This window comes from Rattus norvegicus, chromosome 10 (genome assembly GCF_021556685.1).
Source record: "Rattus norvegicus strain SHRSP/BbbUtx chromosome 10, alternate assembly SHRSP_T2T, whole genome shotgun sequence".
Classification (NCBI taxonomy): Eukaryota; Metazoa; Chordata; class Mammalia; order Rodentia; family Muridae; genus Rattus; species Rattus norvegicus.
Genome location: NC_141543.1, coordinates 58,559,888 through 58,574,382, shown reverse-complemented (window position 1 = coordinate 58,574,382; position 14,495 = coordinate 58,559,888). Strand labels below are relative to the sequence as shown.

Genomic DNA, 14,495 nt, shown 5'->3' with positions numbered 1-14,495 from the left:
AGCCAATTTTAAGAGATACAACCATGGGATCAGTTTTCACTTCAATATAAACTGGGTTTCAAGAATTAGTTTAGTCCCCAGCTCCGAAAAAAAGACCAAAAAAAAAAAAAAAAAAGAATTAGTTTAGGTAGCAGGTTACATTGTGAATTTCTTTTTAAAATGTTTGTTTTGAGGCAGGATGGGGTGGGGTAGGGTGCCTCATCATAAAGCCTAGCCTAGCCGCAAACTTACTATGTAGCCCAGGCTAGCTTTTAATGCTCTATCTTGCCTCACTCTTCAGTGCTGGGATTACAGATGTGTACAACCACCCAGCTCAAAACAGAGCTTAAGTATTTGATAACTCACGGGAGGTTCAGATGACCCAGCTTGCCTTAATCAAGTCCCAACACACTCGTTACCCGCAAAGCTCCCAGGCTAGGGACATTTACCTGTGTCCCTGAAAGAATGAAATGGGCAAGTCACACCCCACCAGTCTACAGCTGAAGCTTTACAAAGCAAAACGGATGCTATAGGCCAGGAAGCAGGGAAGTAGAAGACATCCCACGGCTCAGAGATTGCTCGATTGTGGGAGCATGTGGCTAGCACGCACAGAGCCCTGATTCCACCCCCAGCAGCTCCGCAAAACTGGGTATACCAGAGTATGTCTTTATCTGAGCTCATAGATGTGAGGGCAGAGGTTTGGCTATTAATGCTTGGTCTACTGAGAAAAGGGGGGAAAATGCTCTGCAAAGTCGAGCAGGGAACCACTGCTCAGAACTGTCAAGGAAGTCCTGTGGTTGGAGAAGCATCTAGCCATCCTCAAGGCAGCGACAGAGAGCAGTATGTGACTCTACGAAGCCCTGACAGAAAGTGGTAGCTTTCCTGCCTGTGAGTCTACGCCGAAACGGATTTATTCCTTAGTTAGGTCACTGTCACACAGTGAGCGCTTAAGACAGAATGTACGATTACAGCAACAGTGTGGAAACCACGTCCTCCTTGAGCTGTGGAAAAATCTGGATGGCCCAGATTCCTTCCTGTCTTAAGATTGCTTTTCCTCCCACTCCAGAAAAGGGTGGGTTTGTTTACATGGATACATCTGGCGCGTCGACACAGCTCTTAGAAGTAAGTCCTTCAAGAGGTCGATCTTTACCTTCAGATTCTTCAACAAAGTTCTGATTGTCAGGGTAAGCTGCAAAGAGAAGGACACAGCCTGAGTCCACCGGGCCTGAGGTGTAGCATCTGCCAAGTTAAACAGACCTGGGAGGGAGGCTTAGCCTCGTGAGGACACTCTCAGGGTTGTAAAGGTCTCAATGGCATCATGGTCTAGCCACCCACCTGGAGCTTGTCCCCATAGTGCACCTGCCCATGGCAACCTGGTCCACACGGGAACACAGACATTGAGTGGAAACTGTCAGCTTGCATTCACACTCGGCTGGAATTCTCCTACCCGCTGTATTTTACCCACCCTGGGACCATGCAGGAAACTGTGTTCCCCCAGTCCTTGCCCAACAGCAAAGCTCCCTGGTTCCCTCAACCATGCTTCAGATGACAAGGTGTCAAGTCCCATTACCATCCTGACTGGTCTGTGAACACTCTGGTGTATTTATAGCCCATGTGAACACTGGAGAATACGTGTTCTTTTTCCATGAAAGGAATGCTAACCACGCACGGCTCTTCTTCTACAACTGTGAGGATTTTCTCCAATCATCCTAAAAACCCAGAGGACATGTCTGTTTGTGACTCTAAAGATGAAGAAGGGGTGGGGAGAGTCCTACTCTGACATTTGGAAATGTGAAGAAGAAAAGGCCCATTTAAATGAAAACAGATTGGACTTGGATGAAATCAGAGGAATATTAAAAAGGCAGAATGCCACTGTTGTCACCGCTGCTTGCTAAAAGTAGCAGTTACGTGAGGCATGTTGGGGTACGCCTATAATCCCAGCTCTGGAGAGATGAGAGGATCTATCTCTAGGAGTACAAGGTCAGCATGGTCCAGGCTACACAGTGAGACCCTTGCTCAACAAAACAACAACAAGGTAGCAGCTATATAGCTCAGGGAGAAGCAGGACACACACACACACACACACACACACACACACACACACACACACACACACACGGACACACACGGACACACATACACATGGACACACACACATTCTCATTCATTCTCTCTCTCTCTTCTCTCTCTCTCTCTCTCTCTCTCTCTCTCTTTCTCTCTCTCTCTCTGATGAGCAAGGTAACAAGCATCAAGCAACTGTCCAAGATGTCAGCAGGCTGGAAAAGCCTAGCTTTGTTCTAATATCCCTGGAAGCCAAAGGAGCGCCCATCATGCTGATGTGGAGCTGAGGGGAAGGAGCCCGCCATGTATTTAGAGAGAAGAATAGAGTAAGAAGCAAAAACTCCAACCAGCTGGGAGCAGTACTTCACACTGCTCCCCACTTGTGAGGCTTCAGCAGGAGGACCACTTGAATCCTGAACTCAGGGCCAGCCTGGGCAACAAAGACAGACACACACATACCCCAAACTCTATCAAAAGGGCACACCACACACACACACACACGCACACACACACATGCACGCACACGCACACACACACGCACATACACGCACACACACACACACGCACACACACACACAAACCCAAGGGACACACGCACGCACACACACACAGACTCAAGGGTACAGTGCCAGCAGCTGCCAACAGTGTGAACCCTAGGGAATGTAATGCCAGCAGCTATCAAAAGTATGAACAACTGTATAAAACTGTATAAAACTGTATAAAACTGTAGCTGTATAAAAAGTCAGTGAATGAAATACAGAGGAATTTATATCTTGGAGGAATGGTCATAATTTACCGATGGCGAAAAAGTAAAATTCGATACAACATACCAAAAGATCTAAAAGATTTACACACATGCACACGCACACCCCCACCCCCCACGGCACACCTCAGATCTAGCAATGCTTTCAGACGTCAGAGCTCAGCAGCACGCGGATTCCTCCCTGCATTACCTTAGGTGTCTTCTCACCTCTTCTTTCACACTGATTTCGTTCTTGAATCTTCTCAGCGATTTCTTGGGCAATCTGACAAGTAGAATCGTACGTGGAGAACCTGCACCAAAGTCAAAGTCGCGTTAAAGTTCTTTAAAAGAAAGTGCTGGCTAGGTGTGGTGTCACGTGCCTTCAATCCTAGCCTTGCAAAGGCAGAGGCAGGAGGATTTCTGTGAGCTCGAGGCCAGCCTAGTCTAAGGGAACACAGTGACAAGGAGATGCTGTTTCAGGGCAGGAGACACAGAGGCAAGATGAGAAGTGACGTGCAAAAAGCACGCTGCGGGGACAGCAGGAACTGTGGGCAGGCAGCAAAAACACTCTAGCTGACAAAGAAGCCTGGCAGACTCCTAACCCTGCCACGGTTCTCTCAGAACACTGAGTGGCTTTCCACCTGCCACCCAACAGTGTTGGGCTTGGAAAGATTCAAATGAGCTGAATGAGGGGCTAGCTCGGAGGTTAAGAGCACTGCTGCTCTTCCTGTGGCCCTGGGTTCAATTCTCAGGTCCCACGTGGCAATTCAGAATTGTCTCATACCCTCTTCCAGCCTCTGTAAGTTACCAGGCAAACACATGGTGTGCAGACATGCATACAGGCAAAACACCCACATGCTTAAAATAAATAATCTTTTAAAAATTAAAATTCAGGGCTGGAGAGATGGCTCAGCAGTTAAGAGCACTGATTGCTCTTCTGGAGGTCCTGAGTTGAATTTCCAGCAACCAAATGGTGGCTCACAACTATCTTTAATGTGATACGATGCCCTCTTCTGGAAGAGAGTGACAGTATACTCACATACATAAAATAAATTAATAAATCTCTAGAAAAAAAATTCAAATCAACCACCAATAGCACCCAGAGTGTTCCTTATCACAGCATGTTCATCTCCTGTCTCATCTCGCACGCCACTCTGCTCCTTACAAGCGGGGACTCCTGTGCTCATGTGAATGATGTATTTTCCAGGACTGTCCATTTCAAAATGTTGAAAACTGCTGTTTGCCCGGATGTCCCAGTTCTACCCATAAGAAGATAAGTAACTTACTTCCCTAAAATATTCCAGTACTAGAAGTAGTAGCCTATAACCTCAGCAGCTTGGGGAAAACTTAGTGATCAGTCTCATACTTCAAAAAGAAAGGGGTGGTGGTGAGTAAGGGCATAGATCAATGTTTAGCTTATGCAAGGCACTAGGCTCAGTCACCAAAGTGTGTAGCTCGGGCTGGGGCTATGGCTCCAGGTCCTATACAGAGAACTTTGTGTTGTGAACTCCACAAGCACTTCAGAGGCAATGTCACCCCCTAAGCCTAGACTCACGTATACATCAGTATGAACCAGTATGAATCAGTATAATCTGGTATAGGCTTATGAAAAAAAGCAGGTGGTTTAAAAAGACTAATAATAATATAGCAGAGTAATAAGAAAAATGATCCTAGCCCCAACTTCCCCATACTTATTGTCTCCACACCATCACCTATGAAGACAGGAGCTTCAGTCCAGCTCTGTGACAGCACATCAAACATATAAACCCCTAACCAAGTCTCATCAATTAGGAAAGGGACCTAACTTGAGTGTCTATAGAGCCCAGGAAGGAAGAGATCACTGATGAGGCACTCAAACAGGCTGGGCCGCAAGAGGACACTTTGGGCTGACTTCTAAAAAAGTCTAAAGCAGATTTCCCTATAGGAAGGAGAAGCGAAATCTAAACACTGTGGAAGGCACACGGCATAAGCAAAGATGAGAGAAGAAAACATGCCTGGCATGTTCTGCCACATGGAAGGTACAAAATAGCGGACATCAGTTCTCTGCAGAGCGTGGCACGGGAATCTAATGAGATCAGGAGAATTTTACCCAAGACACTCAAGCAACTCTTTTGCTGTTAGTCTTGTTTGTCACAGTGGCTTTCTCATTTGACAGCTGAAAGCTTTCTTGTCCTGCTGGGGACCATACCCAGGGTCTTGGATGTGGTAAACAATTATTCTACCACTGAGCTCAAATTTGAAATAAGTTATGCACACCCAGACAATGCACTGATGTGCATTAAAAATCATGGTTTTAAGACTACTTAAGGGCATGGAGAAATGCTTCCTGTTTTGTAAAATACAAGCAGGATATAAATTCAAACAATAAGTGCACTGGGAAAAAAAGTGAGCACTGATTGTTTCCAAGTGATGAAGGTGCTATCTTTTTTCCTTCAGATACTCAGTAGTCTCTAAACTTCTATCAGGGGTGTATACGATTGTCAAAACCTTATGGGAAAATTCAGCAATTGGCTGGGCATGGTGGCAGAGTCCTGTAATGCCACCACTTCGGAGACTGAGGCAAGAGGATCAGGAATTCAAGATCAACCTAAACTCACTGAGACACTGAAAAACAAACAGCAAACAATTCAGCTACTGGCCCAAATAGCCTAGATTCCAGGTAACTCTGAGCCTGACCTTGGGATCCACTCTCTTCATATTCAAAACTGTCTGCCATCAAACAATTATAAATTGTACCAGAAACACCAACATAAGGCATATTCTCCAACACAGACTTTACAGAAATGCAGTGTAATAAATTGTTAATCAGGAAGGTCATGACTTTATAGCAATTTGTTCCTTGTATAGATATTTTTTCATCATTCTCTCCTTGGGGCTTCTTTGCTAAATAAATGATCCCTATTAGGTATTTTCTACACCACTTCTTACTCACATAAGTCTTCATGCTCCTGATGCAGGAAAGGGCTTATTACAAGTGCAAAATTTCCCTCTCAGAGTCCTACAAGTTTTTTGTGAAGAGCCCATAACACCCGTGCCCAACTAGCTACTAACTGGTGACCATGGAGTGTGAACTTCAGTTTATTCCCTTCCTGCAGGGGGATTAATGGGTGAAGGAATATCCCACCGAAAGGTTATATCGACTTCACTTTTACAGGAGCCCAGGGAAGTCTACGCATGCAGTCAGCCACAAGCAGGATAGGCAGGAAGCCCCATAAAAAAGGGGGCAAATTACTCGATTACTCAAGTCCCAGCTCCCCCAGGTCAGAGTCTCCCCTGGGACCACAGAGTTAGCACCGAGTAGGCAGTACATGGCTGAGTCCCCTCAACAAGGAGGATCCTCGCCCGATCCTCATCCCTAAAGCCGCCAGCCTCAAGCTCAACGATGACCAGGGTTTCTGCCAGTCCCTGGAAGCCAGTTCCACCCCCCAAGTTAATCCCCATACACTGCTGCCATCACCGCCATCACCGGCAACTCACCAGGGGTCTGGGGCCATGGTGCAGTCTCCGCCTGCAGCTGGGACACTTCCTGCTCGTAGCAGCTGACTACGGCGGCCCGCGCGGCTCATTCTCCGCAGTTTGGAGGGTGCGCCACCGGAGCCCAGAGTTTGCAAAGTGAAACCTGTTTTATTGACCTCAGAACTACGCCCCAAAGCGCACCCCTAGGGGACAGTGGGTTGCAAGAATCGATTTTTGTTAATTTACATGAATTGCTGGAGGAAAGGAAAATGGTTACATTGCTGAAAAGAATCAAAACATTTTTCCAGGGAATGGAAGCGCTTCAACCCCGGCTCTGCATGCTTTTTTTCTTAATTCAAAACAGCAAAAACAAGCCGGGTGTGATAACTCAAGCCCGGAATTCCAGTACTTGGATGGCTGACGCAGGAAATATACATAGAGGCAACATACACACACACACACACACACACACACACACACACACACACACACACACACTTGCATACTATACTAAAACGTTTTTAGTGTCTTTTAAAACAATTTTTTTCTTTACAAGGAAGTAGCAATTCCATGCTTTTTTTAAGCAACCTATTCATCACAGGCAATTCTCTGTGCTCAGTTTTTCTGTGTTCAATTATTTTTAATAATCATCATGAGGGGCTTAATTTTATAGTTTAAAAAAAGTCACAGACCTTTACACGGAGAGGAGGATATTTACCTTGCGTACCCAGTATCAACCTACCACCTACATTTCCAGAAAGAATAAAATACATAATAAGGAAGTCCTCCCTACATTTGCAAGAGGGGAAAATCAACTTAAACTCAGTGGGCTGGGTTTCTGCTCTGGCGTAAACCTAGCACGCATGCGTGCTCCAGTTACCATAACGACTAGGAGACGCTGCACCCTGGAGTTGAGGAATCAACCAGCTGAAACTCTCCAGGATGGAAGAACAAATTTTACCCGAGACCGACGTAGCCGAACTGGAGCTTCAGGCTGTGATCGGCTTCAATGGTGAGGCCTAGAGCAACCTTGACTTGTTACTCAGGGACAGTGAGACGCTGACTTGGTAGCGCCTGAGAGGCAGTGGGGATAGTGGTAAAAGTCTGGCCAGGCACCACCGCCCCCAGGATTCCCGAGCCTAGGGAATTGGTGTGGGTGTAACAGCTCCATATTCAGAGACCAAATGAGTCTAACTCGGTAGGAGTATGAGTAAGGGTCTCTCTCTCTCTCCCTCTCCCTCTCTCTCTCCCTCTCCCTCTCCCTCTCCCTCTCCCTCTCCCTCTCCCTCTCCCTCTCCCTCTCCCTCTCCCTCTCCCTCTCCCTCTCCCTCTCCCTCTCCCTCTCCCTCTCCCCTCTCCCCTCTCCCTCTCCCTCTCCCTCTCTCCCCCTCCCTCTCCCTCTCCCTCTCTCCCCCTCCCTCTCCCTCTTTCCCCCCCACTAAAGTAGAACTCTCAAAGGTTTAAGACCAGGATGGGAGGGAAGTAGAACATCAAGGGAGAAACCTTGTTAATTCTGGAGGGGCCTTCCTGCTGTGCTCGCGCTTTTCTTGTGACTGTCATGGTAAACATTGGGAGAAAAATGCTGTGGTTGGGGGATCGTGTTTGGGGTGTTGTGAAAAGGCAAGGAATTAGATTTTAGGGGGGGAAATCAATTTTTTTTGTAATGCCTGAAAGCTTTACAGTAGCAAGGATGTGATACGGAACGATTACTGAGTAAAGGTTTAAGCACTCCGGCCGGGCCTTAGTTCTTGACTCTCCGTTGTACTATGCTGCTCTCATTGAAAGCCAGCGTTTTCTTTATCAGAGCCAGCACTGTCTGTAGAGATGGACAAATATTACTGATAAGTGACCCCTGGTGACTGCAAAAAAAAAAAAAAAATCTGGTGAGCTGGTCAGTGCAAAGACACAAATATTCTGGTGAGCTGGTCAGTGCAAAGACACAGAAGATCTGTAACTGATTTTTTTTAAGTAATTTATTTTATGTGCATTAGTGTTTTGCCCTGCCATGCAGGTGCTGGGATTGAACCCTGGTCCTGGAAGAACAGCCCATGATCCTAACCACTGAGTGGTCTCTCTAGCCCATACCTGAATTCTTGCTAAAACAGTAAGGAGGGAATTGGAAAAGTGTATCAAAGTTTGGGAGAAAGGTTACTTTTTTTTTTTTTAAAGATTTAAAAAAAAAACCAAAAACCTCTGTATGGGTGTTTTGCTTGCAGTGAACGTCTGTGAACCAGTGCCCAAGGAGGCCAGAAAAGAGCATCAGATCCACTGGGACTAGAGTTACAGACAGGTGTGAGTCCCATGTGAGTGCTAGGAATCAAAGCTGGGTCCTTTGGGAAAGAAGCCAGTGTTCTTAACTGCTGAGTCAACTCTCCAGCTCCTTATTTTATTTTAATTATGTTTATGGGGTAGAGGAATGGACATGTAAGTGCAGGTGCCCATGTGGACCAGAAGAGGGCACCAGATCTGGCCTCAGTGGAGTCACAGGTGCTAGGTGTCCTGGTTGAGGTCCTCTGCAAGAGTAGTGTAGACTCTAGCTGAGACTTCTGAGCCCATGGGGGAAAGTATTTATTGCAGCTTTGAAAGAAGCCAAGAACAGACTGAATTTACTCTTGAGAAAAGACTCTTTTTGGATTTAAATAGCCTTTAACCAGGGGCTAAGGAATGGGGTGCAGATTATTGCAAGTAGCCAGAACAGGGAGGAAAGGGGGAGACAGAGAGTGAAGCTTCAGGACAAGGGGAGAACAAGGGGAGGGGGAACAGTGGCTGGGCTTGGAGGTCAGAGGCTTTAAACGCCTTAACGGAGCTTAGAGTTTCCATGGAGTGAACCAAATGTTGAAATTAAGCCAGGCCTAGTGACACATGCCTTTAATCCCACCACTTGGGAGGCCGAGGCAGTCAGATCTCTGAGTTCAAGGCCAACCTAGCTATGTACTGAGTTCTAGGACAGACAAAGCAAAAAAAGAAAGAAAGAAAAAAAAAGAAATAGAAGTTGAAAGCAAAATTAGGATTCATGATAACTGTTGTGTTATTAAACTTGAATTTGAAAACGGCAGTGCATCTATGTAACTGTACTAGGTACTGCACTCCGATGTGCACTTATCGTGTAAACAAACCAAATATAATTGTGTCAGATACGAAGACATCAGGCTGCAGCTATTGAGAGTTTGGTCACAGTCAACTGATTTTTCCCATTATATCCACAGCTCTTGGTTAAAAACAGCAACCACAACAACCGCTCAGGAATCTGCAGGCCAGATTTGTCCCACTGTGTGTTTTGTAAATAAAGTTCTAATGGAACTCATCCATGTCCTTTGTTTAGGTGCTGTCTGTGGCTATTTTCACACTCTTCTAGCAGAGAGGACTGGCTCCAACACCAACCATATGGTTCAAAGAGTCTAAAATAAACCACGTGGTTTATTTTCCAGCTCTCTATAAAGAGCTAAAGTCCTGAAAAAGATAATGGCAATAATAACAATATTAATAATAACAAATGAATGGCTGTTTGCTCAAAGCCCACAAGTGTCATTAAAACAGTGACATGACTTTAGTTCTCAAATAGGCAAAGGATATATATGTATATATATATATTCCTCTATATAATCCTATATTATATATAACATATATATACATATATAATACATACATATATACATATTATATATACACATATATATATAATATAAGAAGATAAGAATAAGGTGTTTGTGTCTGTGACTTCTAGAAGAGTAAGTTATACCACCTTTAGGAAAGAGAGTTAGCTTCATTGATAAAGTGACTATGATGCCACGATGAGGACCCTGAGTTTGAGTCTTCCGCAGTCCCGTGAAAAGCAGGGCATGGTAGCATTTATCTGTAACCCCAGGACTGGAGGGCTGGGGTAGGAGACAGGCACAGATCCTCAGAGTCAGCCTAACCAACCAGTATGTCTGAGAGCCCCTAGCTCAGAAAATAAGGTAAAGGGCCATAGAGAAAGATATTCAACATCATCCTCAAGCCTACACAACACACACACACACACACACACACACACACACACACACACGCACGCACATGCGCATGCGCATGCGCATGCACACACTCACACACCACTTCTCCTCTTGAGGACCAAAGCTCTTGCACTGTGGGTATCAAATGCCACATTGTTTCCGCAGCACCATGATCATGGGAGCCTGGGCCCAGTGGCACGGGACCTGCCTTTCTCATTACCACTGCCCATTTTTCAAGTAAATTTTCTACACTTCCTATCAATCCTGTGCTCCTTTCTTGAAATTACTTTTCTGCTATATCTAGCCAGAGTTGACTCTTTTCGTTTGCAGCTAAGAATCTTAACTATGTAACTGAAGGCATGCACACCTGTCTTAAGACACTTTTCGGGGTTGGGGATTTAGCTCAGTGGTAGAGTGCTTGCCTAGCAAGCACAAGGCCCTGGGTTCGGTCCCCAGCTCCAAAAAAAAAAAAAAAAAAAAAAAAGAAAAAAGAAAAACAATTTTCTATTGCTGTGAAGAGATGCTGTGAACAAGGCAATTTATATAAGAAAGCATTTAACTCGGGGCTTGCTTACCATGTCAGAGGGTGAGTCCATGGCTGGCAGCAAACAGGCAGGCATGGTGCTGGAACAATATCTAAGAATGTATATCTTATCCAAATGCATTAGACATAGAGACTGTTTTGGTGTGGGCTCTTGAACCTCAAAGCCAACCCTCAGAGATACGTTTTCAACAAGGCCAACCTCCTAAATGTTATAAAAACTGTCATACTAACTAGGGAACCAAGCATTCATATGAGCCCGTGCAGGCCATTCCCATTCAAACTGCCACATTCTACTCTTTAGCCCCAATAGACTTGGTCGCCATATCGTGATGCAAATGCATCTCAGATAACTCCCAGTCTCCACAGTCTTTCACAGCCTCGATACTGTCTAAAAGTCCAAAGTCTCTTCTGAGTCTGGAGGCGACTTCTTAGCTGTAACCTCCCAGAAAACCAAAAGCAAATCGCATATGCCAACATACAATAACACAGAATATACATTACCGTAATTCCAGAACTGAGGAAAGAGTGGCATGGCGAGAAAAAAAGCGAAGGGAAACCCAAACCCTGGAGGACAAACTCCAATTTCTATAAGTCTATGTTTGCTGTCAAAGGACTTAGTGGTTCCCAAGTTTCCTAATGCTGTGATCCTTTAATACAGTTCTTCATGCTGTGGTGACTGCCCCAAGCATAAAATTATTTTGTTGCTACTTCATAACTGTAATTTTTATGAATTATAATATAAGTATCTGCGTTTTCCCATGTTCTTAGGTGACCCTGTGAAAGGGTCATTCAACACCCTGCCCCGCTAGGTGTCTTAAGTCATAGGTTGAGACTGGCTGGCTTAGATGGCTTTTAGGGTCTCCAACTCCTTCCAGCTTGGTTGATGCCACTAGATTCTCTCCGTTGGTCCACACCCTGTTTGCAGCTCTCCTCCGCAGATATACCATGGTTCTGGACTCTCTAACATCTCCTGGGTCCCCCATGTAATCCAGGGATCATTTCACAGCTAGCCTCACACTATGGCCTCTCCAGGCCACCAGGAAAGGACACCCCTGCCACATCCCAAGCCTCAGAGGATTTCCTTAACTGCCAGGAGATTCCAAAACCCTTCACTTCTGTAGCCACCCTAACAAAGCCAGAACCAGGTGGCTAAAGCTGTTGGAGTCCCCTTCTTGCATCCATTTGCTTTGACTTGTTGATGCTTTCCTTGTGCAAGTTGCAAGATTAGTTGGGTAGGGCATTATCTTAAGGTCTTACTCCCTCTATTCCATATAGCATCCAGCATAAGACTTGGCTCCAACATTACTCTTGCTGGTTCTCTTTCTCTCCTCGAATATACATCATGGATTTCTTTCTGTCCCACTTTCTCTTTTTTCATCATGGATCTGTCTAAGAGTGGTCACATGACATAGTCAGTACTAAATTGTCTTGAAATCTCCTATGTCGGTTGACTTTAATCCAAAAATCGTGGACTTCATCTCTGAGTCAAGGGCAAAAATGAAGCAATGTTCTTTGCCAGAATATCACAAAAATGGCCTCTAGTTCATTCACTGATACTACTCACTTTTGAAACCTCTTGAGTTGGGCCTCCATGATTCACATTTCATTTAGCGCCGATGTCTCCCATGCTCCTCCTAGGATGACCATTCAGCCCTACTTACAGCAATTCATCCTCTACCCTTAAGCCAAGGTCCCGAAGTCCACATTGCACTAAGAAGAAGCATGAACCAGCCTCCTACAGCAACACGACACTCTCTGATACTAATTTCTAATGCCATGAGGAGATACCATTCACAGGTTATTTCTCCGCTGGTGAAATGAGCCAATTCAAGCCAGACTAGAATATATTAAAGGCAGGCTTACTGGAAAGCTGCTCTTGGGCAAGTCCCTAAGGATTAAAGCCAGGGGAGTCACCATGGGGAGGGGAGAGGGGGAGAAAGGACAGTTGCTCACAGAGAGAGAAGAGGAGAAGGGAGAGTGAAAGAGGGGAGATCGAAATGTCTGGATTATATAGAGAGGAGCTTCTGGGGGATGGGCAACCCAGCCCCTGGGCTGGAAAGTTGAGGGTTGGGGGCAGGGTATGCCAGCCAGGTAGGGACTGAAGGATGCTGGGAGAACCTAGAAGCCAGGTCTACTTTGATATGTAAAATATGCACCTCAGTCCAAAACCAAACAACTTTGACCAAGGCAATTTTTTTTATCTTTATTAACTTGAGTATTTCTTATTTACATTTCGATTGTTATTCCCCTTCCCGGTTTCCGGGCCAACATCCCCCTAACCCCTCCTCCTCCCCTTCTATATGGGCTTCCCCTCCCAACCCTCCCCTCTCCCCCACCCTCTCCTCCCCCCGCCCCACCAAGGCAATTTATAAAAGCAAGCATTTCACTGGAGCGTGCTTACAGTTTCAGAAGGTGAGTCCATGACTATCATGGTGGGGACAATGGCAGGAGGCAGGCTGGCAGGACACTGATGAAGTCGCTGAGGGCTTCTGTCTTATCCACAGGCAGTAGGCAGAGAAAGAAAGACTATGCCTAGTGTTGGATTTGATAGTCTTGAACCCCACCCAGTAACATCCCACCCCTGCCTCCATCAAGGCCACACATGCTGATCCTTCCTAAACAGTCCTGCAGACTAGGAGCCAAACATTCAAGTGTGAGCCTCTGGGAATCATAAATCAGATCACCACGCACCCCAACCCCATTCCCAACCCCCACCCCATTCCCCAACCCCAAGCCCAATTCCAACCCAAAACCAATCCAATCCCCAAAGCAACACCTACCCAAACACTAACTCCAACCCTAACCCCAACCTTAACCCCAATCTTTACCCCAACCTACCCCTAACCCCCAAATAAAAGCTTGTCTTTTGACATGCTTACTGGCTTTCAAGGCCTTGTGTTATAAACCGCCCTTTCATATTCCTTGTTCATGTAGTTGTTGTTGGAAAATTTGTTTTTCTTCTTGCTTTGTGGAAGCTCTTTGCATATTAACCAAGAACCTCCTTTAATCTGTGTGTGCTACGAATCCCTTCTGATTTGGGCTTTTCTTTTCATTTTGCCTTTTGTAGCAAGAAATTCAGATTTAAACACAATTGGATAATAATCAATAAACCTGACTGGTTTTTGTTCCTGGTTAAAAGCCATTTCCCACACCCATGCAAACATTGGGTCCTGTTTCTCATGTTTAGATCTTTGATCCACCTGAAACGTGTTCTTCCTGTGAAGGGGGAAGCAACGATCTTATTTTACTCTTGCCATATGGACAGCCATATGATGTTTATAAAGAGTCCCAAATCAGGAAAAAAATTAGATAGTCTTAGGAGGAATAGGTGAAAAACACTAAATTTACTTTCCTAAGAACTTCCGTAAAGAAGGAGCTGGGTGTGGTGGCCCACACTTTCAATCCCTGGGGAGGCAGAGGCAACTGCCTCTCAGGGGCAGCCTGATCTACATACCAAGTTCCAGCCCATGGAGAGCTACATTGTAGGACTCTGCCCCACTCCAAAAAAAAAAAGGAAGGAAAGAAGGATGGGTCTCACTGTAGTCAATAAATTCTTCCAATTGCCATGTGTCAAAGACCTTTTAAAATCCAAGAAAACCATGTATGGCGCTTTTTTTTTTTTTTTTTTTTTTTAAATGGGGAACAAAACAGCGATCAGAAAGGCTTTTTGGGTTTTGCTTTTTCTTTGACACAGGTTCTCACTTTGTATCCCTGGCCATCCTGG

The 14,495-nt window shown here is 45.4% G+C and overlaps 2 protein-coding genes across 10 annotated transcripts in view; one reads left to right on the top strand and one right to left on the bottom strand.

The window, feature by feature from the left end:
* Stx8 (syntaxin 8) overlaps positions 1-6,353 on the bottom strand; it is a 236,952-nt gene extending 230,599 nt beyond the window's left edge. For 2 of the 9 annotated variants that reach the window (XR_015630946.1, XM_087573964.1), the window contains exons 1-3: positions 6,260-6,353; positions 2,994-3,093; positions 1,074-1,168 (exon numbers count right to left, since the gene is read on the bottom strand). Coding sequence is in view for 2 of the 9 variants with exons in the window: in XM_087573964.1 (XP_087430090.1) it covers positions 1,074-1,168; positions 2,994-3,093; positions 6,260-6,348 (284 nt within the window). In the remaining 7 variants the exon portion in view is untranslated. The remainder of the gene's footprint in view (positions 1-1,073; positions 1,169-2,993; positions 3,094-6,259) is intronic. The other 7 variants (XM_087573970.1, XM_087573965.1, XM_087573971.1 and 4 more) reach the window with 5 other exon arrangements.
* A 778-nt stretch (positions 6,354-7,131) lies between these two features.
* Positions 7,132-14,495, top strand: part of Cfap52 (cilia and flagella associated protein 52) — a 41,252-nt gene continuing 33,888 nt past the window's right edge. Inside the window, 1 exon segment of the mRNA NM_001100968.2 lies at positions 7,132-7,250. Within this exon segment, the coding sequence (NP_001094438.2) occupies positions 7,181-7,250 (70 nt within the window). The 5' untranslated portion in view covers positions 7,132-7,180.